Source organism: Haemorhous mexicanus, chromosome 3 (genome assembly GCF_027477595.1).
Source record: "Haemorhous mexicanus isolate bHaeMex1 chromosome 3, bHaeMex1.pri, whole genome shotgun sequence".
Taxonomy (NCBI): domain Eukaryota; kingdom Metazoa; phylum Chordata; class Aves; order Passeriformes; family Fringillidae; genus Haemorhous; species Haemorhous mexicanus.
This window is the reverse complement of record NC_082343.1, coordinates 92,085,689-92,112,593: the sequence shown is the minus strand read 5'-3', so window position 1 is coordinate 92,112,593 and position 26,905 is coordinate 92,085,689. Positions and strand designations below refer to the sequence as shown.

At 39.6% G+C, this 26,905-nt stretch overlaps 1 protein-coding gene across 1 annotated transcript in view; it reads right to left on the bottom strand.

The window, feature by feature from the left end:
- The window catches only part of LGSN (lengsin, lens protein with glutamine synthetase domain), a 60,861-nt gene extending 41,400 nt beyond the window's left edge, over positions 1 to 19,461 (bottom strand). The window contains exon 1 of the mRNA XM_059843394.1: positions 19,348 to 19,461. Within this exon, the coding sequence (XP_059699377.1) occupies positions 19,348 to 19,461 (114 nt within the window). The remainder of the gene's footprint in view (positions 1 to 19,347) is intronic.
- Between the last annotated feature and the right edge of the window lie 7,444 nt (positions 19,462 to 26,905).

Below are 26,905 nucleotides of genomic sequence, written 5' to 3'. Positions count from 1 at the left end.
CCATGATTTACTTGAAACAACCTTTCCTATAATGAAGAATGGTGTTTTTTATAAGAACACAGATTTCATCTGATGAGGTTTTAATTCTCTTCCTCTCTTTTCCCTTATTAGACCATATTTCTGAGCTGGCGGAGTGGGACATCCTGGTCTGAAATTCATTCACACTCCTTTAAATGACATGAGCTGCAAATCGATATACTTTACCTATGGTAAATTCACAGCATCAGTTGAGCACCCTGTCATCTTTAGAGCATCCAAAGTTGTGCCTTCCCCTAAAGACTGGCTATAAAGTAGAAAGCATACAACACGTTTGTATTGTCTATGGCTTTGGATTTCATCACGCCACTCATCGGAAATCCATCAGCCCAGGCACCCACTTGGAAGTCCTGGATTAAGTACAGATAATGGCCACACAATTCCCCCCCCTCTTCCTTCAAAGAATCCAGGAGCCAAAGAAAGGCACCAGAATATTTTGACGTGAAGTTGAGGTTCAGAGATTAAGAATAGTGATGATGAGCAGAGACCACTTGCTGGTTTTACTGCTTCGGAGGATTAACACAGAGAACATTAAAATCTGTTAAAATGTATTAAAATCTGGGCAAGCTGGATAGATGGGCTGAGGCCCATGGTATGAGGTTCAATAAGACCAAGTGCCAGGTCCTACACTTTGGCTAGAACAAGCCCAGGCAGCACTACAGACTGGGGGCAGAGTGGCTGGAATGGGGCCCAGTGGGAAAGGACCTGGGGGTGCTGGTCAGCAGCAGCTGAGCATGAGCCAGTGTGTGCCCAGGTGCCCAGGAAGGCCAGTGGCATCCTGGCCTGTACCAGCAATAGTGTGGCCAGCAGGAGCAGGGCAGGGACTGTCCCCCTGCACTCAGCACTGCTGAGGCCACACCTCAAAATCCTGTGTGCTGCTCTGGGCCCCTCACTGCAAGAAAGAAACTGAGGGGCTGGAAGGTGTCCAGAGGAGAGCAAAAGAGCTGGTGAAACATCTAAAGAGTGAGTCCCAAGAGGGGCAGCTGAAGGAGCAGGGAGTGTTTAACCTGGAGAAGAGGAGGCTCAGGGGTGACCATAGAGCTCTCTACCACTCCCTGAGAGGAGGCTGCAGCCAGGTGGGGCTTGGCCTCTTCTCTCAGACAGCCAGTGACAGGATAAGAAGAAATGGCCTCAATTTCCACCAGGAGAGGTTCAGACTGGACATCAGGAGGAATTGTTTCACAGAAGGGGTTGTTAAACAATGGAATGGGCTGCCCAGGGAGGTGGTGGAGTCACCATCCCTGGAGTTGCTCACAAAATGACTGGACGTGGTTCTTAGAGCCACAGCCTAGTTGATATCGTGGTGTTCGGTCAAAGATTGGACACCATGATCTTGGAGGTCTTTTCCAGCCGAATTCTGTGAAATCATAGAATCACAGAATCACTAGGTTGGAAGAGACCTTCAAGATTATCAAGTTCAACCCATGCCCTAACACCTCAACTAAACCATGGCACCAGTCTTTTTTTAAACACATCCAGGGATGGTGACTCCACCACTTCTCAGGAGAGATGATTCCAGTACTTTATCTCTCTTTTGTTAAAAAACATTTTCCAAATATCCGGACTATATTTCCCTTGGTGCAGCTTAAGACTGTGTCCTCTCATTCTGTTAGTTGCTACCTGGACAGACAGACACCAACCCTTACCAGACTACAACCACCTTTCAGGAGGTTTTAGAGGGCTCTGGTCTCTCTTTAGTCAAACTATTGTTAGTTCAGTAATATCCACTAATCTTCTTAATGGATGACTCGCATCCAAGCCTGAATTTCCACATATTTCAGCCTGACTCATCACTGTTCAAGCTGGAATTGTTCTGTCTCACAGTTTTTGCAAATACCCTGTCAGTCTTTGCTTACTCATATTAATAACTTTGCCATGGCCTCATGTCTCCCCCCTTGGTACCTTTCCAGCATCTGTGGGCAAAACTCAATGTTTTCTGTCTGAGACAGACTGGAAGACTTATTGCCTCCTTCATGAAAGAGGAATCTTTGCTCCTCAGAAAAGCCAGTCATAGCTTTATCACTACTCGCTGCTGGGCGTACACTACAGCTGATCTAAAAAAGCCTTGGAAGGTGCTTGGGAATTAGAGCTGCTGGCAAGGCAAAGAAGTGGCAGTCACTCCCCGCCGCCTCCGAGAATTCACATTCTGCAAGGGGGATTTTCCTCTCATTTAAGCCTGAAAACATTCCTGAGAGGAACAGTTTGTCCTCAAGTTGGCATAATGTTGCATTAAACATTTGCCACTTACTGTTCTGCAAGCTGTTAAGCTTCCTGTGAAAGCAGTAAGATACCACAGAAGCACTCTTTTGTAAACAGAGTCCTGCATCATTTTATTAAAGAACTGCAGCAGTACTTATCTGGGAATAAAACAAGGGAAAGTTGCATCACTGTACGGGCTGCAAATGAGGCAAGGGGAATTATTAGCCTAAATTAACACAGAAGAACATTATATTCAGCTGAGAAGTTTTTTACAAGGAAGAAGATGAAAGAGGAAGTTGTAGCTTTCTTTATAAGGAAAGGTTCAACTTTAATGATAAGTATAAGAGATAGGATATACAGACTAAAAGAAAGGAAGGATGTAATTTGATCTTAGTCCTGAGTTGTAATTAGAATGCGAAATAAAAAGAATACCAATAAAAATTTCAATACACTCTAAAAAAGGCATAGAAATAAAGGAGAAATGCCCTTACTACAAAGATTCTGGAGAACATTCCAAGTGAGCAAAAAGTCCCTTCTTTTCTAACTGTAAAAGGACAGCAGCATCATACTTGGCAACATCACTCCCTTGCTTTGCTAAGGCCATTTCTATCCTTACCCAATAAACCATAGATCTTATTAGGAGTCTTCAATTATAACTCTAATTGCTATGTGCTTCACAAGCCCCCTACTGCTAACAATCCAATTACAACACAAGAATTGACAGATAAACACAGATGAACATCATTCATTGAATCCACGTGGTACCTTCTAGCCTAGAATCTCCATAAAAATGGGAAAACATGCTGAAACTTTCTTATTCCCCATGACAGACATTGGTGGAAAAACACCTGCCTCCTAATCACTACCATCTGCACTCGAAATGCATTTCTTGCAGGTTTCTGTTTTTCTGAGTGCATCTCAGTAAATGTAGCACAATGAGAATCCTGTACTTATTTATATCTCTGCAAATGTGATCAGGCTGAACCTGCTCAAGAGGTGGCAAGTAAACAGTAATAAACCAGCTAAAGCCCTGCACTACTTTACAGAAGATTAAACATGCCCAGAATTTTTTATACTGAAACTGGCTAGACCAAAATATCCAGAATGTCAGCACTAGTGACCACTCTTTGTCTCCAAAGCACTGTAGATTGCTTTCCAACTGCCTGGAGGGAATAGTGTCCCTTCTGTACTAACTCCCAAGTAGTGCCCAAGAACTGCTGGGAGGAGTCCAGCCCAAACCAGGGACAAGGTTAATCATCTAGCACTACAGATGACTGAGTTTATTACTCTGGAAGATTTAGAGTAAGAGACACCTCCCATGGCACTAACCTCAAGGAAGTCATGAGCAAGAATTAGTCAGAAAACAATAGTGCTTTCAAGGATTTACTGCAAAAGCACATTCATTAGACTGCACCCCTGAATGTACCAGAGGCCAAAAACAGATCAATAGTTCAGGCAGCAACCTCCTAAGGAGCTCTTGTTCAGCAGAACAGTGCTTGGAAGGGCAAACTCAGGACTGTAAGCTCAGAAAAGATATTCTTTGGTAAGTTTCTACAGCAAGGCAGTTGAGTGCTGCAGCAGGGGAGGCTGAGGAGGAAGACAAGGGCATCCCTATTTACAGACAAGACTGCACCAGAAGTGTCTGACTTACATAAGCAATTTGTTCTCTTGTTTGTGTAAGCAATTCAGCTAGACCACAAATACCATCCTGAGTACTCAGGTGAAAAGTACTTGCAAGTCATTGTTCTGAGAAAATGCTCTGAAAAAGCAGAGCCCAAGGCTGTGACATCAACGGCAGACCTCTGTATACCATGACTGGATGCTGGTGAGTCATGGCATGCATAAACCAGCAGCATTTGAGAAGACCTTCATAACTAGGTCCAGTAAAATTTATTGTTCTAAATTTGCAATTAACTCCATTTAAATTGACATAATTAGGAAAATCTGACTCATAGCCTTTTCATAGGTGTATTTTTGAATATCTCATTTATAAGATAAATGCATCTTCTGTTTCTGAAATGACTTTTTTTTTTTTTTTTTTTTTTTTTTTAATGAAGCTATGCTTCATTTCACCCAGTAAAGGAGCCAAACCCTAGTTTATTAGTACTTGATCTATGTCTGGCTGAGAAATGAATCAATACCCTTAAATCCTGCCCTAAATGAACTTTTGTGCAAAGTTGTGTCTTACAGCACAACTGAGGATTTACATCAACACAGTGACTCAGATCCTGCCTGGAGCCACAACTGGATTTTTATTGCTGTTAGAGAGACCTGAGTCTTTCATCGGTCCCCTCCCTCTTTCTTTTTTTCATATGAAACCACCAACTCTAATTCTAACCTGGAGTGCAGAGCAACTTCTCCAATGTCCGGGGAGCTGGCCCGGGCTGGCAGCTGGATGGGGCTGCACCGAGCGAGCGGCAGCGGCAGAGCAGGGCTCGCTCAGCAGCGTAAGGAGGTGTCGCTAGGCGACGAAGGTAACCATGGATACCTGCATCCCCGGCGGCCCTCGGGCTTCTGAGATTAGTCATTCATCTGGAAAAACACTTTAAAAAAATAAATAATAATTAATGTGTTACAATGCAACACTGTCTCTGCATAAATGTTGTTGTAATGACGAGATTCAATTTAATAGAACTTTACTGGGACCTGGTGTTGGCACTACCTGAAGACTCTGAGAACTCTAGGTCATAAAATCATGGAATTACAGAATAGTTTGCACAAGAAGAGACCCCAAGGGTCATGTAGTTCCATGTCCCCTGCCGTGGGCATGGGCAACTTCCACTGGACCAGGTTACTCAAAACTCCATCCAGCCTGGCTTTGAACACTTCCAGCGATGGGGCATGGTCACTCACTTTCAAACATTGTGAGCTGCAGCATTAGTGACAGAACCAGATCTCTGGCCAAGGGTCACATGTTTTTAAATCCTTCATTAGAGAAATACCCTGAAGCTTAAATGCTACAAGAAAATTAGTAGAATTCCTTTGCATAGAAATTACCCAGTGAGACTGACCCTTCCCCAGCAGTCTGGCATTGGTGTTTGGTTGGAAGGTATGATTGCTGGCTGATTAATATCAAAGTTGCCAGTAATCATGTGCCCACAACTAATGGTCTCCCATCTTTCACATGCTGGTTTCCAATCAGCAAAGGCGGCTCAGAAAGAGCAGCATCCTGGCGGCCACAGCAGCAGGACAAAGAGCAGCCGAGGTCACCAAGCACCTTCCTTTCAGCTCTTGCAGGGATGTGATTGTGTAAAAACATGTGCACGATTTCAGCAAAGCCAGAAAACCTCCAAAATCCTTTTCAGTCTGTGGCCACTACACCCTGAGCAAAATTCCCTCCCAGCTCCAAGCCTGGGAACCCGTTCAACCCTGTGCTTATGTGCCTCATTGCACACATCACCCGCAATACTGGTATTACCAGTCTCTTTCCTGTCACTTCTTTCCCTTAATGCTAAATACTTGAGTCAATAAAATCAATCTGCTGTTAGCATAGGCATTTACAGGAGCATGGATTTGTCCTTGCACAAGTGGTGTACTCAAAGTGATTAGCTCAGTCATTCCTGATAGGGTCTTGTCTACAAATTATTGATTCCTGGGTGTTTAAGGGATGTTGATTAGAATTAGAGTTTACAGCAACAGCTTGTCTTACTTCATCAGAAGAAATTGTAAAAAACATATCAAGAAGATCAGCTGCTTAATAAAAAATAATCTTTCTTTTCTGTGATATGCTGACTATTTAAAATATTACTATAAAGGAATAAGCAAACCAAACAATGATAACACATGCTATATATATTACCTATCTTGCCTTAATTAAAGTAGTTTACTTTGTTTACTATTGGAATGAGGCAGGCCCTGTGACTTGCTTTAATCTGCTTATTCAACTTCTTTATTAAAATCATGCTTTTCAGCTGTGATCACTAAGCCAAATAATACACACTGTGAGCAAAAAGCTTATGAAAATCTGTATAAACTATTTTGATCAGTCTTAACAAAAAAGTTGAATTTGGCTTCAAACAATGAACCTTTTTTTCTATGAAGCCTTTTAGGAAATCCCACTGCAAAAATTCTCAAGCTTAAATGGTAGCTACTGAGGATACCATTTGCTTGCTGGAAACATTTAGGAATTTTATTTACTATGCATCGTAGAAAAAACAGAGAAAGTAGAAAAAAAATTCCGGGTTCAATTGCACATTTGCAATGCTGACACAGTCATAAACTACACTTTGATCAATCTTGTGGTTCAGCTTCACTGAATGATGTCCTTGGACAAAAGCACTTGTAAGTAGCTCCATAGTTTAATAGATTTTGCTTCATGAAGCCTAAATTTATACGCACACCTATGCAGTCTCCTTGCACTCTCACACATACTTTCACAGTTAGCAGAGATTCTGATTTAGCAATCAGGAAAAGGCTTTTCCTCAATCAGAGTTGCTAAGAAGTTGAAGCCTGAGCAATGGGGTCTTTCATTGTAAATGAGGCATCGTGGAGAGCGAAAAGTTTTAGACTAAATAATCAGGATTCATATATTTTATGTTAAGATAACAGCCATCTAAAAACGACCCAAAGAGAGACTGGAACAAGACACACTATAATGGATGCATATTATCAAAACCTATTTGATTTAGTTGCTGGACTATAAATTGCATGATAAATTTATTTTCACATGACTGCCCAGACTTTCTGCTTTAGACTGGCTCAGAAATGCCTTGGCCTTTCTCATAGTGTTACTGAATTTCTTCTCCCCAACCCAGTCAAAAGCAGAGTCACATCAGGAATAAATTATTTACTGAGTAAAAAAATTATATTGCTGAACATTGAAGCTGAAAAAGCCTGTTTTCCTTATAAATCTGTGCCTTGAACTTGTTTGGCTTTGGCCAGACAAGGCACAGGAAACACTGCTTTTCACAAACTGTGCTGCCCAAACAAAGTTTTTCATTCCAGGATTCAGGCTCCCTTTTCATGCACATTTTAATAGAGTATACATCCCTGTTGCAGACTTTAATTAACAGACTTTGTCTCCTCTAACTGTTAATTTATTTACATAAATCTTGGGGCTTAATTATTTTTGAAATGTTTACCACTTTGCAAGAGTAGTAGAAATCAGACAGAACTTTCCAGTTATTAGAGAGGATTAAAAAAAATCACCGTATAGGCAGAATTACCTCACCGCATGCGGTTGCACAAAGCTCATTTATTTCTGACAAACAAAAAACTCAAATCTGAAAAATAATAAACAAATATATAATTGTGGATTCCAAGATTGTTTTATTTTTATTGTAATCTGGCTTTGACTTCTTTGTGCTGTTATCACCTAGGAAGGCTTTGAAGACTGATTCTTGGTTCAGATTCCCCAGTGACAGCTATTAATCTCTTCAAATCTAAACTATCTCTTAAGGCATGGAAAGCTTCTTTCTCACATCTTCTCTTCATTATTACGTATTCACAAGAAGTACTGGAGTTGGTTCTGAATGCTAAGGAGGATCACCTCAGCTTGCTAATGAGGACAAACACAACATCAGTACAACTGTGACTAGCTTTAGAAGAATTTTTTGAGGTGATAAAACTAGTTCTTTACACAAAAAGGTGCTGAATATTCCCACAGGGGAAAAGCTAGTTTGTGTATTTCTCGTACATCTCTGCAATATTTATTTTTGAACACAGTGTTGGAACATACAGTTCATTCAATGTGATCAAGTGTGTGCTTTTACATTTTAAACTGTGTTAAATGGATCCTATTTCATTTGTACTGAGCTTGTGGCTGAGAACAAATTAGATTTTTCCCCAAGAAAATGCCGGGGATTTTCTGTTTTTCTTAATAATTTGTTTCACTACCTAATGTCCTTCAATTTAATAGACCAGTGTATGTAATAAACTTTATTAACATCTGCTTGTGCAACATTTTCCCCATGGGGTTCAATGAAGCCCAGCACTATGTCACATAGTTTGTGAAATGCAACAGTTCACAGACAAATTCAAGCACACCAGAGTCAGGGTGGCCAAAACTGATCCCACCCACCTATAATCTGGATTTTGGGGCTGAATGTGCCTGGACCAGAAGTGACTTCTCATGCTACTTAGATTCCCTCACCGGCAAGAAATATTACAGCTGCTGGACACAAACAAGACCCTCAGGCCTTGTGCGTACCAAGTTTGTCCACATTTGGTGCCTTACAGAGTGCAGTAGCCTGGAAGGGCAAACACAAGGGCCCACACATCTGCAGCAGTGCTTTCCCTGTTCCTGATCTGAGTTCTACAATGAGATAAAAAACACAAACAGTATTGGGAATACACACTTCCTCATTTTCCATGAGTTTTTGTCGTCCTGGGTCCATTAATTTTTTGCAGACTTTTTGGCATAGAGATCCAGCTTCATCTGCACTGTTGATTATCTGCCAGCCTGGTGCTTCCCCAAACTCTGAGACAAGGAAGATGTGGGTTCATCATCTCCCAGAACAAAGGTGATGGCCAAGGTCTTGCATTTCTTGGGCAAGTGCTCTAATTCCCTAGCTGCTGAACAATGGCAAGTATTTCTTCAATTGTGACTCAGGGCTGGGAAATTCCAAGGTAATGTTCCTACCTGCTATGAGTCCATGACAAAGCCTCTAAAAAAAGTGTAGTGTAGACGAGCAAGCTGTGCCTAGTGTCCATCCTGCTGAAAACAGTTTTTAGATCTTAGGAAAACTCTAACTTTTCTTCAGAGGTATAAAGCAACTCTAGCTCACATAACAAGCAGGACGTAAAACTGCCAGAGCTTGACTCCTCAGTGATGGGTCCGCTGCAGTGGCAAAGTAACAACCTCCCATCTAAGATATTTAGCAACAGTATGATGTGGCAACAAATCAAGAGAGGTCTTTTCTGTCCCCTGTAAAATAGCCTAAATCACCAATCAATTCTCAATTAGACTACAAGGGAAAAAAACTTGGAAAAAATTTGTCGCCTCTGTTGATTGATTAGAATTTTGTAGCTCGTTTTTTGAGGCTTTATTTGTGTAGGTTGCTGACCTTGGCAGGAAGGTGACTGTCATCTTGTAGGAGTTCTATCTGACTAAAAGGAAGAATTTTTAAGAAATCATTGAATCTTAAAACTATAGAATCGATAAAGTTGGTAAAGACCAAGATCATCAAGTATGACCTTTGAGCAAACACCATCTTTTCAACTCAACCATAGCACTAAGTGCCTTGCCCAGGTATTTCTTGAACACCCCATGGGATGGTGTCCACCTCCCTGGGCAGCCTGTTTTAACATTTGTGGTCAACCTTGTACTAGTTTGAAAGCAAACCAGTGAGAGATCCCAAGTCAGAAATACAATTTAATAGGAAAATTAAAATAAATGCAATAATATAGAAACACTGACAGAGTATATGCAATTAAAATAAAGGCAATAATATAGAAACCTGACACCCTGTTGGTCAGAGTGTTGGTAGCAGTCTGATTAAATGGTGGCTGTAGTCCTCCTGGAGTGGTTCCAGATGTGGTTCTGTAGAAACAGTGATCCTGTAGAAGGGTTTGATCTTCCTCTAAAGGTCCAGTGGTGGTTATGAAGCTCTTGTGCTCTGGGAATTCAGTGGATAAGGCTGCTGTGGTGTTCTAAGTCTCGGATTATATCCAGGTAGGAATGCTTGGCTCCTCCCCCTGGGCAGAACATCTCACAGTGGGATGATGTAATTTTTATCAGCCATGCAGTGAGACTCAATGGCCCATTAACACGGAGAAGATATCTCTCTGGAGGGAGGATCAGTCATGGAAGAGATAAAGAACACTGCTCCACCTGGCTTTAACAGCTGGCCCTTTAATAGAAGATATCCCCCAGAATTCTCAGGGATGAGTTAAGAAGGAGATAGGGAACAATGCCCCACCTGGTTTTAACAGCTTATGAAGATGGTGATAGAATACTTACCTTTGGGTACATCTTACACTGTAACCTAAGCCAACTCTCAATGAAGAAATTCTTCCTGATGGCCAACCTGAATTCCCCTGGCAGAACTTGGGTCCCTTTTCTCTTGTGCTGTTGCTGGCTGCCTGGGAGAAGAGGCTGACCCCCACCTGGCTATAACCTCCTTTCAGGCAGTTGCAGAGAACAGAAAGGTCTCCCCTGAGCCTCCTCTCCTCCAGGATACACAACCCAGCTCCTTCAGATGCTTCTCACAGAACTTGTGCTCCTTTGCTTTTTTCTGGACTTGCTCCAACCCTCCCTGTCTTTCTTCCAGTGAACTGGACACAGCACTTGAGGTGTGACCTCACCAATGCTGGTGCCAAGAACAGAGGACAGTCTCTTCTCTGGACCTGCTGGCCACTCTGTTACTGATACAGGCCAGGATGCCATTGGCCTTTTTGGCCACCTGGGCACACACTGGCTCATGTTCAGCTGCAGTTTACCAGCACCCCAGGGCTTTTCTGCTGGGCAGATTTCCAGCTGCTTTGTCCCCAGCCTGTAGTGCTGTCTGGGGTTGTTTTGACATAAGTGCTAGACCCAGTACTTGGTCTTATTGCACCTCATCCTGTTCATCTTGGTACAACAACACAGTCACAGTCTATCCAAATCCTTCTGCAGGTGATAAATCAGATTAAATTTTCATTGGTGAAACAATTCTTCATTTTATATCTATCCTGATATTTTATTCTTTAGAAACACATGAGGAGCACAATAAAGACAAGCAAGTGTTCTAGTTTTGTATGTAAAAGCATCTGATATGTATTTATACATATCAAGTATTTATATACACATAAGGAAAAATGAGGTAAAATGTTCATTCCCCTCCTAGCCATCTTAAATTAGGAGTCAGGTTCATACATTTCACAAGAAATGTGATACTGAGAAATCTGGAGGATGAGCAACTGGCAGATAAAATTTACTTAAATCAAATTGCAAGATAAGCATTGTTTAATATTCTACTTTGATGTAGCCCATTTTTCTGCTTGACACATCTGTTAAGCTGTAAATTCAGAACTGCTCTTAGTGACAATCTGAATACTCATTACCACCTAATTTGCTAGAGATCACAGGAAATTACATTTGTATTCCACTATGTTACACCACATCTCAAACATACCCATTGTAGTTTAGGTCACAAAGTACATGACATTGAAAAGGTAGCATTCCAAATTTAACAAATTAGACAATAGTGATCTTTTGTTAGATGGTTGGAAACATCGTCAGTCCCAGGCTGGTCGTCTGTCAGTCAGTCTGTAGGAGGCTGCTGGTGAAACCTGTGAGCAATCCACAGCTGACTTCAGGCAAAGGTGTTTGGGCTGGTATCACCTCTGTCATGGACTGTTTTGTCAGTCTTGCCTGAAAGTAGATTAGAAATTGAATGCACAAGTGTTTTGGCAGCCAAGTCACAGAGAACTAAATAGCACATCTGGTGCCATTAATGGCTTCAGCTGACACAGGTTCAGAAGTGACATTTTCGCATGCCCTGATTGATGCCTTTTGTGTCATTTAAGTTCCTCATCCAAAGAGTCACAGCTTTCTGCAGGCAAAAGATTTGTATTGGAATGTGTTTTGAGTACCTTTCTGAGGTCAGTAAAGAAAACTTTTTTTTTGGCTAAACAATCATCTCCCATACCTGAAAGTTTTCTAAATATTTTTTTCTTGGTTTATTAAAGCAAATGGGACCACATATGGTCATATTCATGGGCTGTGACAGGAATTAAATAGTGGTACAAAGTTGGGGTATAGCTTTCTAAATCACCTGCATACACATGACCCCATCAGGCATGGTGCACTCCAGGGCTCATGGCAGAACAAAGCAGACAGAGTTACTGACGCAGAGACGGATTAGAGAAAAGCAAAACAGTGCTGAAGAAACACCACTATTTCTAGTGGTCAAAGAGATTACTTTAGAGCAGCTTTCCTCATCATCCAGACCTGAATACTGAACTGCTTTTATAAATGCTTCTGCCATAGCCACATCCCTGGACAGCACACACCGAACTCTACAGAACACTTCTTGGCTCATTTTATCGCACATTTTTATTACTTTTTTCCTTTCAGGTGGAAATATCTTTTTTTTTAATCTAATGTTTCAACATGACAGTATTAGATTATGCAAAGCAAAGAATTAGTCAATAAAAAGCGGCATTTAAGCATTCTGTGAATGAAACATACCCACTCTTGGTTTTTTTTTTTCTTTTTAACTATGAAAAGACTATAATCTCTGCAGGGTTGCTTTTTATTATTTTTTTTCTTTTTCAATTCTGGCAAAAATTTCCCCTTGAAATTACCAATTCCAGCTAGAAAGAGACCTGAAACCTGTAGTCAGATGCATTGAGACACAGGCAGTGCAGAGAGGTCAGCTGGGAGCCCGTGGTGGCCCCAGCACAGGGAGCACCCCATGAGTAGGACACAGCCCTGTGGGAGCAGGGACCTCAACAGCCACAGCAGAAGATGTACCAGGCCCAGGGGGCACCCAGAGTTCTCAGCCAGGAGCATCAGGGTCCATCCAGGACACCAGCCCCCTACAGGAGAGGTCTGAGGTCCATCCAGGAGTCAGGAACACCTGCTCCACAGCTCAGGTTCAGCAGAAATAAAGGGCAGGGGTCCCTGTGGGAAAGACTGAGCATCCCAGGGAAGGCTCATCGGAGCCATTAAAGACATTTCATGCTCTCAGGGCCCTGACATGTCTCACCATGAAGCAGCAGCAACACTTATTACAAGTCTTTTTTTATTGCAGTTTTCCTACAAGTAAAAAAAAAATCAGTCCCAGGGCTATACCAGTATCAGTGTTATCAGAAACATCTTACAAGTTTGACAGTAGAAAGTTTTATCTGATATTACGTTTCATCTATCTTGAAAACCTTCTAAATGACTATTCTATATCTTAGTACTTATCTATTAACACTGGATGTAATTTCTTATCTTGCCATGTATTAAACTATTATTATCTATCCCTTATAGATGTTTCAGTTAAGGTCTATGCTGCTGGTGCTGTGCAAGTATAAAATAGAAAGCCATTTTTTGCCTCAGCAGAAGTTCTTTAAACATAGCAGAAGGCACTATAATAAATACAGTATATTAAATACAGTAAGTTGTGGGGAAAACAGAAAAAAAAAAAGACAAAGGAAATGAAATTGTATGTTAACAAAAGGCAGCAAAATGAACCTGCATCATTTTGGTTTAATTCTTTAGTTGAGAATCATACCTGCTTGTCAGAAAGCCCCTTTGGATGTTTATTTTCAGTGATATTTCTGGAACACTGTTTCTGCTCAGTATAAAATTCAACTTGCATGATTATTGTTTTTTTTTTTTCTTTTCCGTCCAAAAAATTCTAGTAATAAGAATTCCTGGCACTGCATTTAAAACAAAAATATTTTCTTGATTGCTTTAGGATCTGACCTGGCATTACTCAATGTCCCCACTGCTGACTGGCTAAGGCAGTGTCTTGCAATAATAGAAAATGTATACAGGTCTGCTATTTCTGAAGAGAAGCAGCCAAGGAATGTGAGTTTTACAGGAGATACTCTGCTCTTCTGAGATGAATTGGGAACACAGATATCTCGGAGACACTCTCAAATTCTACAGATCTGCAAATCTGGGGGAGGACATTTATATTAGTCACAAACCTTTAACATTTACAGAAGATAAATGTAAGTGTCCTGCCTAAGTATCTGATCACTGGAGTAAATATCTGGTCTGCTAGATACCCTTAATTTGGAAATAGCCTATAGAAAAAGGTAGAACAAGAGAAAATGAAATCACCCCCAATCCCAATGTATGCTAAAAAGAAATTTTCTAAAGGCAGCCAAAAGGAACTACTTTTTTTTAAAAATAAAAGGCAGTCTGGTCTCTTTTTTTGAGATTTGATGCCTTTCTTAAACCATAATTAAGTTCATCTATCCCCAGAGATCAAAAGCTAAGACTTACCCATGGATGGCTTGTTTTTAAAGCCATATTTAAAAAAATTAGGCAGTGTAGCTTATATTCAAAACAAATGAAAACTAAGGACGCAAATCTATCCTTTAAATTTTATACATGAACATCAATTTGATGCCACATTTCTTTTAGCAAGGTGGAGGTGCAACCTCAGCACTCCCCACTACTTGAGGAAATTTAAGCCCAAATAATTTTGGATTGTACCTTGAGTGCCCAACAATGGACTAACTTGATAAAAAGGGTACTTGCCATCATTCTTGCTCTAGTTGTCATTGTACACAGAAGAACATAGTGATTTGGCCACAAAACACAAATGCATGAAGGAATATGACAAAGTAGGCATAAACACTCCTTGGGCAAACAAGAGAGCAACCAGAGCTCTAAGCACTGACACTTTTCCAGTGGTGTTTTATATATATTACCTAAGATGCTCTAATATCAACATTCATCACAGAAGAACTTCAAAATTCAGGTCACTCTTCTTCCAGTGCGCAATCTAATTATCACTCTGTGGTATCAAGATCTCTATTGTCTTCAGTCTTCACAGCCCAGTGAAATGGTCTTTATTCTCCAAAAGCTTTATTTCCAGAAAAGGAATGAGCAGAGTAATTTGTTGTTCATACCACTGTCCACAGTGGGCTGAAAGCAGACTGCAGCAGAGCAGACAGAAATTATCCTTTCCTGGGATTTGCACGTCTTTTAGACATAGTGTAGCATCAGCCCTACAATAACTGAAAATATAACAATTATTATAAAGAATATGAATAAAATATTTAATAATTATAAACCCCCTTAAATCTGAAATGGAAAAATTCTGACTATTTTTGTAGGGACCTTTACTTACTTTTGTTCTTGTGCTTCTACATGTGTTGGCCCTATTCTCACAAATCTTCCACAAGCTAGGTGGGTCTCATCTATCCATAGCATCTGTACCTGACTGAAGGGCAGGGAGCTTACAGCACTGCTTCTCACAGCAGGAGGAAAATTCCAGGCAAATTAAGGCTTTTGGACCCTTTAATACCTTAGGCTCTATTATAGTTACTTTTGACAGGAGGAGGATAAAGTGTAGTTTAAATCTTTGGATTTACTGGTCCCAGAAATAAATATAAGGAGGTCAAAAGCATAGCTCTATAGAGTCCAGGCCAGCACAGTCATGGATGTCAGATGATATTTAAGAAACCAGGTATCCCTAAAGTCAGCTTGTATACTCCAAAAATATCAGTAACAAGTACAAGGGCAAAAGTTGCTCAGTTTTAGATTCAAACTATTGCAGACTGACTGCTGAGATGCTTGTGCATGTAACTGGGTTAGAAAATATTCCACTGCAAAAACTTCTGGAATTCTGGATGCTTTTCTGAGAGAACAATATATGTGAGTACTTACAGGTCTCCAAAATTTTTTTCCTGGTGTGAATCGAGCATGCTGTTTTTGCACAGTGAAGACAAGACACACCTGGTACCTATTTCCTCCAGTTAATGTACATTCACATTTTGTATCATCTCTCCTTGTCTGTTATCCCATGATCCCAAATGGGCTACTTTTATCAATGTGCATCAGTATGTCTGCCCCATAAGGTAAAGAGCAATAAAAGAGATCAAGGGAGGCCTACAGCAGAAAAAAAGTTTCTCTGTTGGGTAAACACAGTATCTTGTGAAGCCAAAAATATAAAATACAGAAACTGCAGATCTGGTGCCCAAGAAAATGGGAAGAGGCTAATCAGAATCTCAATCAGACTAGTTTCCCATAAGTTTGAAAAGCCCTTTTTTAGGGTAGCTTTCTATGAAGCTGATCAATCTTAGGAAACTTCTGATAGTAATCAAGACAGTTGCAGTGATGCACATACTGACATTTGTCTCTGGTTACAGCGTTATCCAAGTCCTCAAAATTGGTAGTTACTCTAAATCTCTAGACATTTTCTATCTGAATAATGATTTCCAAAAATACATTTCCCATCTTTCATCCTCCTATGTTGATCACCTACAGCATTGCTTAGCCCACTGAGCCATGGACAGGCAATCAGCTGAATACATTGCTTAGAGATACTAAAAAACCAACTTTCTGCTTCTTCCTTAAGCTTGTCTCCATGACAGATTAGAGTCTGGCTGGTTTCAACTCAGGACTTTCCAGAAGTGTAAGCATGGCTGAATTCTACCCCCAGTCTAGAACTATAAATTATTTCTATTATCATAAACAATAATTATCTCAATTAATCAGTATTTAATCTCCTCAACAAATTTAGATTTTTTCAAGAAGCTTTTCAAAAGATTCTGTCACAAAGGCTCTTTTGGAAAAGTTCAGTGTCAAGAGAGGAAGAGGGAAATTCCTCTCATGGTCACTGGTCAAAGAACAATCAACTAATAGTGGAAAGAAATGGTGGATTTTTCATAGAGAAGGAAAGTGCCAGAAGAGTCCCTCAGGTATCTGTGTTTAGACATATGATATTAAACATATTCTTAAATTATTTGGTTAGCAAATAAAAAATGAGGGAAAAAAATCTCCAAATGGAACAAAATTACAAGAATCAGATTTGGAAATGACAAGAACAAGTTTCAGAATGGTCTTATATGCTCCCATATATATGTGATAGAGGGGCAAATACAATTCATCATTCATGAAAGAAAATCCATACCTACCATTGTAAAGGAGAACAAACCATAAAGTTACAAACTTAAACTTATAAATACTAGACTTCAAATGACCATGAGGAAGGTGATCCTGGAAACAGATCTTATGTAAAGTTCTCTGAAAACATATTTTCAATGTTAAAAAATGATCAAAGCAAAAAATAGAATATCAAGAACCATTATGAAACCAGTAAAGAATCAAATGGAAACAAGGTTCTGTGATCCTACCCCAAAGAGACACAGTAAAATCAGAAAATAAGTATAATTGGAGATCTGGAATAAAATAAACTAAGATTTATGGGAAAAATAGGGAAATTTGAGATAGTTATGAAAGAAAAAAATTAAGAAATTAGAGAGAAGCATACAGAAATGGTTAAAAACATAGAGAGGGTGAATAGGGAATAGCTATTTATTGCTTCCCATAGCATAAAGACAAGGTGGAACACAATGAAATTACCAGGCAACTGGTTCAGAGCAAAAGGAAGTATCTTTTCATGTGACACATAATAAAACTGTAATACTCATTGCTACAGGATGTTGCGGATGCCAGAAATATAAATAGGCTCAAAAGCAATTAGTAAAAATTAGTAGATGAATTAATGCAAGATCTCCATTCTGAAAGTCCCAAAGCTTCAGACTGGTGAAACTTATAACCATGGGAAAAATTAATTATGCCCTTGTCTTTCTCAAAATATCTACTAGTAGCCACTGTCAGAGACACATCAGCAAGCTAGACAGATCTAACAAAGTTGTTCTTCAACACAAGAATTCAACTCTTTTTTTGTTGGAAGTATGAACTTCACTCATATTCTGAAATGAGATTTTTTTTTTTTTTAAGTTAGACTTTATATTAGTGGTTAGGTAGTGATTGGATAGTGGTTGCAAGCTAGTGGTGAAATTGCTGGTTTGATGTTGTCTTAATCCTGGCACTGAGTAGAAGCTTTTGTCTTTTGATGGCTGATTTGTATTATGGGGTCAGTCTGATTCCCAGAAATGAGATGATTCCATCCAAAAACCATACTCACAAATAAAACTCAGAGTGAAAAGCCCATTAGTTCAGTATACTTCAGCCCTCTTCATTAGCAAGACGTGGATGGGGGTACATCACAAGGCCTGCACTGACAACCTTGTGTGTAAGGTTGGCACTGGCAATCTTGTATGCAAGATCTTAGGATGAGCTTCTGTAAACCCTCAGTAATGTAACAGAAGAATAATTTTCCAAAAATCATTGATATTATTCAGGATTATCCCCTACACCTAACCAGTCTTTAGGACTGGGGCCCTTGTCTAATTTTAAGTAGTGTAGGGAATGAAAATTTCAGACCATTTCTCCTTTCCATGGAAGAGCTCTGATCTAGAGCATAGCAAGTGACAAGATAGGGAGGGAATATGAATGGAGCCCATGTTAGTAGACTTCATTACTTTGAGTGATGAGGCTGAACTAGAGTTTTGCCTATTCTTTTAGTATGTGATTTCCTAATAGATAAGAAGGCATTGTGCTGTTGAATAGCTAAGGCAAGGTGATAGGGTAGGAAGGAAAAGAAAAAAGAAGCAGAGATTCTTTCCCATTTTTATAACTGATGCTTAGTTTATAGTATGCCTCCTAAACATAGTGAAGGGCTTAGAAACTATTGAAAACCAATCATAGAATCACACAATATGAGACAGAAGAGACCCACAAGGATCACTGAGTCCAGCTCCTGTCCCTGCAGAGCACCATCCCCAAGACTCACCCCATGTGCCTGAGAGCATTGTCCAAACACTTCTTGAACTCTGTCAGGCTGTGCTGTGACCACTGCCCTGGGGAGCTGTTCCAGTGCCCAACCACCCTCTGGGTGAAGAACCTTTTTCTAGTATCTGATTGAAATCTTTGATTTAAATCTGACATTACTTCAGGCCATTCCCTTGGGTCCTGTCACTGGTCACCACCTTTGGATGCTCTCTAATAGTTTAACAACTTTCTTATATTGCAGCAACCGAAACTGATCACAGTACTCAATGTGAGGTCACATAACTAGTTCAGAAAAGACAGTTCTACTGAGACTTCTTGCTAACAATCAACAATTAATTTTTTCCATGCTGTGTAACTCCTTTTCATTTTTCTGCATTGCTTTCATTAGAGTGTGCTTTCTCCTTGACTATTGTGAGAAATTTAAGTATGGTAATAATTATATTGTGGAATATAATTGTTTTTCATCAATGTTGTTAAATAGTCTTGCTTGGAAGACAGGCAGATTGCAGGACATGTGGACTCCGAGGTGCATTTTGTTCTGCAGAAACCATCACTAGCTGTTCAGATATTGCAGATGATAAACCAGATACAGACACAGAAGGGATTTTAAATAGATCAAGTTTAGATGGTTTCAACACTGACAAATCCATACCGACAAGATTCCATGAGAATAGAACAAATAAGGCTGTTTAATAATAGTTTAGCAAGTTTTTGTTGCTAAATATATTGGGAAGAGACAATCTCTTGATACTTGTTAAATTCCAGATAGTCTGAGATGTGACTGGGATTCTTTCTGCCCCTTTGCACTTACTGCACAGCATTGTTGTAATTCAGGCACCAGATCGCTGTAAGTTTGGCATCAATGTCAAATTTTCACTTACTGCTGAAATGGGGCTATGAAATCTGAGGTCCAGGAGAATAGGCAGCAGTGGGAGGATGGCAGGAACTGCTTGCACAGACATGGTATGGGGGTTAGATTTCATGGTGATCAGCATTTGAAAGACAGCAGCAAGCAGCTAATTGTCTATAAATGACTGTATTCACCAGTTCCACAGGGCTAATTCTAAGCTAATGATACTTAAATTCAATAGCCTGCTACACAATCAGACAGACTACAAATTAAATCTTTTTAAAATTACAGCTTTCTCACAACAAAAGCAAACAAATAGATGAGACAAAATAATGTTTTCATTTGTAGTGTCTGCACATTGATAGATTTATGAGGTTTAGATTGAGTCAAATGCCACTTAACACTTCTGCACTGAAAGAAATGGATTAATTTAGCTGAAATATTTTAAGAGGTTTTCACTCCAGCTATCCATTTCTGCCCTCTCAGGAGATAACTGCTTACTTTGCACAAAGTTGCATGACCAGCATACCACTAAATGTTTTGAACATATTTTCTTAATTCAGTTGTTTTTCTAGTTTTGCTATTACTTGTTACTTAAAACTGAAGTGCATCTGCAAAAGGCATTAATTTTGCTGTGCAAATTTTTAATAGGCTGATGCATCCATAAAATAAGAAATAACATATTTCAATACTATTTCTTATTCTCTCTAAGAATATGAACACATCACTTTCCATGATACTTTGCTCTTGAACCTTCCCCATTGGTCTGAAATAAGCTTGTTCATCAGTTTTATATTTCTATCCTACTGTGTCTTCTATGCATTGAGGGGCACACAAATAAACCATTTAATCCTGTATATAACATGGAGGTGTTTCTGCTTGTACTTTGGCTACACTTTATTGTCTTTGCCATGTAATAATTGCTTATGCAAATGCTTTGAAACCATTTTTCCCATACTCTAAGCAAAGGAGTAGGCAACCATCCCGCCTCCCATTTTTTTACTGCTAGGCTTTTAACGCTGAGTTTTTTGAAATCACAACCTGTTGGAAATGTCAGAGTTTATTAGACATTAAATACTTCACTGGCAAAGTAGGTCTATACCAAATGTTTTGACAAACTGCTAATAAATACATTCTGATAAATGTAACCTTACATCCTGAGTAGATATTAAAGACAGCAAGATATAGCTGCACATTGGTGTCTTTCAGATGCTGATACCTCACCTGAAACATTTTCCTCTAAAAAAGTTCTTTGCCTAGGGAGTACTGGATCAGGCAAACCACAACAGCTGCCTGAGAGCTGAATAGCATAAGCTCTGAGATACAGGGCCAGTCTAATGGAATGATACACTTCTGCTGATGCCTTTTATCTGCATCCCCTGTGAGATATTAAAGCTGTATTCAGGCTAGTAACTCAGTGCTCTTAAGTCTGACACCTTGAGTGCAGACGAGGATTAAATGAATGTTTGAAGCTGTTACTGACTTAAGCTGTTTGCCTCACACTTTCTTTGAAGGACCACCATGGACGCCTCATGACGTCAGGAAAGAAAGGGCATTTTAAAGTTTTGCAGCAAATCCAATCAAATCTTCCAGATTATATGAAAATGCCTTCATTGTTTCTGGGGGTGGTGACCTTGTTCCTGGGTTTTTTTAATGGCTTTTCTGAAGAGCACACAACCATCCTCTAATGTGTAAGGCTATTTGCTACAGCTGAAACCAAGAAAAATTAACTTCAGTGTCTATAGAGAGCTCTACAGCCAGCCCAGATGAGCAGTACTATTGTTTCTCCTCCATGAGTATCCAAGGGTCTCAATCTGTATGTGCTTTAGCTGACTTTTTCCATTTTATGGGCACACAACTGGGTTCTGGGTGTTCTGAAACAGGGACATCTTATGGGTTGGATTTAAAATCCATTCTGCCTCAAGAGATATAATTATGAAGCAATCACTATGAAGTCCTGCCCAGAATCCTATCCCAGGTCCTATTTTGTCTCTGGAACTGTGGCCTGTCTGTACAAAGACCACATATACCATGTAGATCAATGTTCCTGTCACATTAAAACCACTCAATGACTGATTTCACAGGTTAAACACAGTCTTTCCTTCATGTGCAGGCACCAAGCTTGTTCAAACAAACTGTCACTTCACCTGTCCTATCATTCTCTGCTAATTTTTCTCCCCAGGCAGAATCAGTTAATCTCCAGGGAACAATAACCCCCTCTTGCAGAAGGACATCTAGCTGAAAGAAACCTATTACCAATCATAGTAATACACTTTGCAAAACTTTGCTTTTCCGGCGACACCATATTCCAGATGATACTATTTCCTGTCTGGATGCTTGCCTGTCCTTGCAGTATCATGTTTTGATACACTATTAGACAAATTAATCTAGTCTTCTCTTGGGTTAAGCAAATGGGTGTTTTCATACTCTTACCAGGCCACTTGCCTCCCTTGCTGTGATAGGGTTCACCATGGCCTTAGGTACTCCAGGATACCAAGGAGAAAGACACTCCTGAGCTCACAGCAGAGCACGGCATGAAATTAAACCAATTTTCCAATACCTAACAGAGGCTCAGGTAAAAAATTTCTAGCAGTCACTCTTTCTTCCTTAGCATGTGATACATGGGAATGTCACTATCCCCTTTTAAAACTTCTGCATCAACTCACAGTCATTACAGCACAACTAACACCCATTTTTCTCTTCAAAAACTCAGAAATTGAGTGGAATGAGGACAGGACCAACACAGGTGGTGATGAATGCCCCAGCCAGCCAGTAGGTCTGGACTGCACAATTTCCATGGTCTAAGTGTCCCACTGACTCAGAAGTGATTCAGAGGCTGGGCACATGTCAGTACTTACCTGCAAAAGCCTTTCCAGTGCAGTGTTTATGCTCTCACCCCAGCCCAGGTGGGAAGTCAGACAAAAGCAGTCGCTACATCTGGTAGACTCAGCTTCCAGGGCAGCTGCCTCTTGGGGCAGCAGCTGAGCTCTGAAGCAAAAAGCATATGAGAAAAGTACTGAATATCACAGATTTGTGGAAAGTGAATAGAGTATTAGTGTGTTGGTTTTGACTGGGACAGAGTTAGACACAAGACAAGAATGATCACATGAAATACACAAGATAAACTAGCACAAAATCATAATACATGATTTTTTCAATGCAAACAGTGAGCATTCATGACCTGACCTTGCAAGTACTTATTGAATAGGTCCTAATCTGCTCTAACAGATAATCTGGCTCTGCACAGTAAAGTATAACTGCTCTTATCATTAAACTTTAATTCTAAAGTCAAATAAATCCTATGTTCTCAAACCTGTTTTATAAATTCATATTCAAATTTCACCTGACAGAAAACACAGACTGCCTTGTGTTAATAGAACACAAGATTAATTTTTATTACCACTTCCTGAAAAGTATAATCTGAGAAAGACCTTTTGCTTTTATATCTATTTTAACACACCAACTTGAGAGATTTTCTCTGACTAACAAGCTGTGCTGCCCAGAGAGGTGGCCAGCACAGTGTTCAGAGCCCCATCCAATCTGCTCTCTAATACCTCCCCATCCCTGGAAGTGTTCAAGGGCAGATTGGACGAGGCTCTGAGCAACCTGACCTAGTTGAAAATGTCCTTGTTGGGGGTTGGACTAGATAGCCTTGAAAGGTCCCTTCAAACTCAAACTATTCTATCGTTCCATAAGAAACAATAAAGCAAGAGCTAAAAGAATGTCTTGTGTTGATGGCAAAGGAAAAACTGACAGCAACCAAACTGAGAACGACTGAGGAATGTGGTTTTGCCAAGATCAGAAGGTCTGTGGTCTGATAACAGAAGAATGGCAATAAAGACAATATCTTGTTGTGTATATCATTCCTGTTATTCTACAAGCAAGGCAGACTGTAAGCCTAAAGATACCTCAAATGAGGAAACATACGAGCAACCCATTGTCTAAGAATTATGAAAAGAGAAATTAAATTCTGAAACAGAAGTATCACCCTGAAATAATGTTTGATTTAGAAATGATATTGAGCAGCAGTCCAAAAACCTATTTGATATCACCAGTAAGTAAGAAAGCAAGGGAGGCAGTGAGGAGTCAACAACCAGATCCTTTCCCATTGCTACAAACCACAGATGATCCTTGCCAGACCGCTGAGACAAATACATTTGTGCTTTTATGTGGGTATGAGTGAGTGAGGGAAAATCTAGGGTTGACTGAAATCAGGGGGCTTTTCATAATTTTCTCTAAGTTCTCACAAGTAGTTTTCTCCATAATTTTCCCACAAAGCTGAGGAGAAAAAGCGTGTGACTGTACTACGGCATCAAACACCTACATTTAACTATTACAGGATTCTAAACTGTGGAACTGTTTTATTTGCTAGTAAGGTCACAGCCTTAATGTCTGCTCTGAGGTGAACTAAATTGCTCTTCTGACTCCAACTGTGTTGATTAAGTTTCCATTGACAATAATGGGGCCATAGGCATGTCTATGTGCATCAAAATATGAAAAGTCCAAGTTGAAGGATCTTAATATCTAGCCCAGTATCACTGCCTTGTTCTAGATATCATCTTTCTTTGCATGTGTTTCTAAATCACAATTTGGCAATTTTTTTTTTTATTAATGTCTCTCTATTTTACAGGGTAGACAACATTTTTAATGTGACCAATTGGTATTTTTATTACTTTGTTCAAGTAACAGCATTAAATATCCTTAATTTATGCTAAATTATGTATTTCTTGAATTCATGTTTCATTTTGTGCAGTAGAATTTTTTCACACATTTAAAAATTGACATATTCAAAACTGCTCTAGTTCTTTGGTGTTATTTATGCTTAGCACAGGAGGGTTAATGTAGCCTAGGTTAATACTTCCTGAAAGATTAACAATGTACAGAATATGTAAGGAGAAATAACAGCAATTATTTGTTGTTTAGCTCACATAAATTTTCCATTTTTCAGAGATAACATGACATGGAAAAATGTTCAGTTATTTCCATTGAAACAGATCAGATTGCATTTTACTTTTTATAATGAGAGTAAACTCCTGTTCTTGAAAGTCCTGACAACCATGATATCTGAAATCTTTTGTTTAGGCACAAAGCAACATTCATATTTAATGACAAAGTAAATTCATCTGCACTTGGCTGCTGATAGTTTAAGTGCTGAAGGAAATACTCCCATTTTCAAAAGAATGTGATTAAATCTCCTCTTTCTTTCATGCCATCCTTGCTTGTAAGCTCACTATGACTCTATAGTTGTGAGAGTACATGTAGAAATCAAGACACTGGGGTTTTATTAGCCAGTTTTTGCTGTACCTGTGCTGTGCCTTAACTTACATTTCTGTGTCTCTTTGTGCGTGGTGTTTATTGTACAGTCCAAAATCTCATATAGTCCAGTATGTAGCCAAATTCTAACAAGTCTTGTAGTTTGCAAAATGTGGCTTTTAAAATCTTTTTTACCCATCTTAAAAAATAGTTGATTTTAGAATGAATCCAAAATCACAGAATGGGTCAGGTCAGAAGGGACCACAGTGGATCATCTGGTTCAACCTCCCTGCTCCAGAAGGGTCATCCTAGAGCACATGGCACAGAACTGCATCCAACCAGACCCTGTGCCACTGATTACAACCCTCAGGGACCTGACATTCAGCCAGTTCTCAAGTTCTGATTATTCTTCTTACTGTTACAGACAAGGACCCTTCAAAATTTCATTTTGGTTGTATTTATGTTTGCCTTGATCTGGGTCACTACAGAGAGTTTCAGGAAGAACTATCTGCTTTGCTCCCTCACAGTGGCTGTGGTATGAAGCCAAGGAAAGAATGCTGCACTGGCAGTGCAGGAGGAATGGGAGTGCTTCCTCCTGAAGAGGCACCTCCTTTCATCCCTTTCACTGGAGCTGGAACATGCGGAGTTTTCCAAAAAGCTTGGAATCCTTCCATCCACACACCTTTGACAAAGCTGAACATGGATGCAGCTCTGGGCAAGCTAACCTGGCTAAAGATGTCCCTGCTCACTGAAGAAGGGTTGGAACTAGATGACTTTTCAAGGTCCCTTCTAACACCAACCATTCTATGATTCTATACCTTCTTTGCTGATTATAGTCCTATAGTCTTGGGTATTTCTGCACAATTTTAATAAAGACTAATTTCTTTTCATTTACAGCCACAAAGCAGATGTCTGAGTACAAGGGAAATGTGCTCTAAAGGTGATACAGAGAGAGTTCCCCTAGTCCACATATATCCTGTCCATGGTGTAATGCACACACAAATTTTGATAAAAATTGTTTTTTCATGTTTGTCAGGAGCGGTATGATGTAAAAAACATCTATGGAAAATGAAATATGAGTGGTAGAACATGAAACTCTTTTCTTTCTTGATTGCAGTAACAGATTTGGCTTACCCTGTTGCCATTTAATTTTGCCAAAAATGCCAGAAGTCACTATGTAAATTATCCTCAAGAAGAATTGTCCTTACCTAAAGTTTGAAGGGATCCTTTCTCTGTTTTGATGCATCAGTATCTATTAATGCTAAGTATCTGCCTAATGTGATTTTTGAAATTTTTTTTTTTTAATTGCAGCTTTTATCCTCCATAAACTGATTTTACTGGTTTGTTCCATTTTTCCAAGCTCGGAGTCTTATTTTTCAAATTGAAAAATATAAAATATAAAATACACTAAAATGGAAATCTAAGCCTAACTCCCTTATAACCCAGTTTAAAACTGCTCCATTGTCTTTTCTTTTTCAAAAAATAAATAATTATTTGACAACCTGAAACTGTTACAATGTGTCTTTTTCTCTTCTAACCCTAACCCAATTTCTGTTGATTAAGGTGGTCTCACAGAAAAGGGGAAAACTGCTCCAGATCCTGATATATTAGTATTTTTTTTTTTTTGCCTCCCACATAAGTGGGAAAAAACCCCAACATTGCTTTTATGAGGGAATTAAAATATCCACTACCCCATACTGTAAAAGTCTTTGTATCATCCATTGGAAATGGTATAAAAGCATCTTCTAAATTGGTCCCCTAGGAAAAGATAACTGAAAAGATGCCTGGCTTGGCAATCCTGCAGGAGATTGTTTTCAGTGCAGGTGAAAGCTCTGCAGTGTTATCCATTTATCCAGTCCCTGCAAAGTGGCAGAAGCAGGTCAGTGGCAGAAGTTCACAGAGTACATGTATTGCTGAATTATGTCTCTGCAAAGCTGAAGAAGTTGCTTCTACCTGAGTGAAAGATTTTTACATTCAGCACCTTTGGTATCAGACATTACTGCCTCAGATGATGGAGAGGACCATTATCTGCCCACCTTGCAGGGACTGTGAGGAAAATCTATGCCTTAAAAATTGCAGGGCTCCAAGTCCAACACATAAATAGTTGCTTGCCTCACTTTCTAGGATAACACACTGAGTTCAGGACCTATGAGAAGATGCTAAGTCTAAACAGATGGACAATACAAAATAAGAGGGAGGAAAATCTACAGATGGCACAGAAATATTCTGAGGAATGAAGCCAACATTTCCAAGTGTAAATTCTCAGACACCATGCACACAGTAAAAGAAGCACCTTCTTTGAAGGAAGCTGCTCAGAAGTGTTAACTCCACCAATG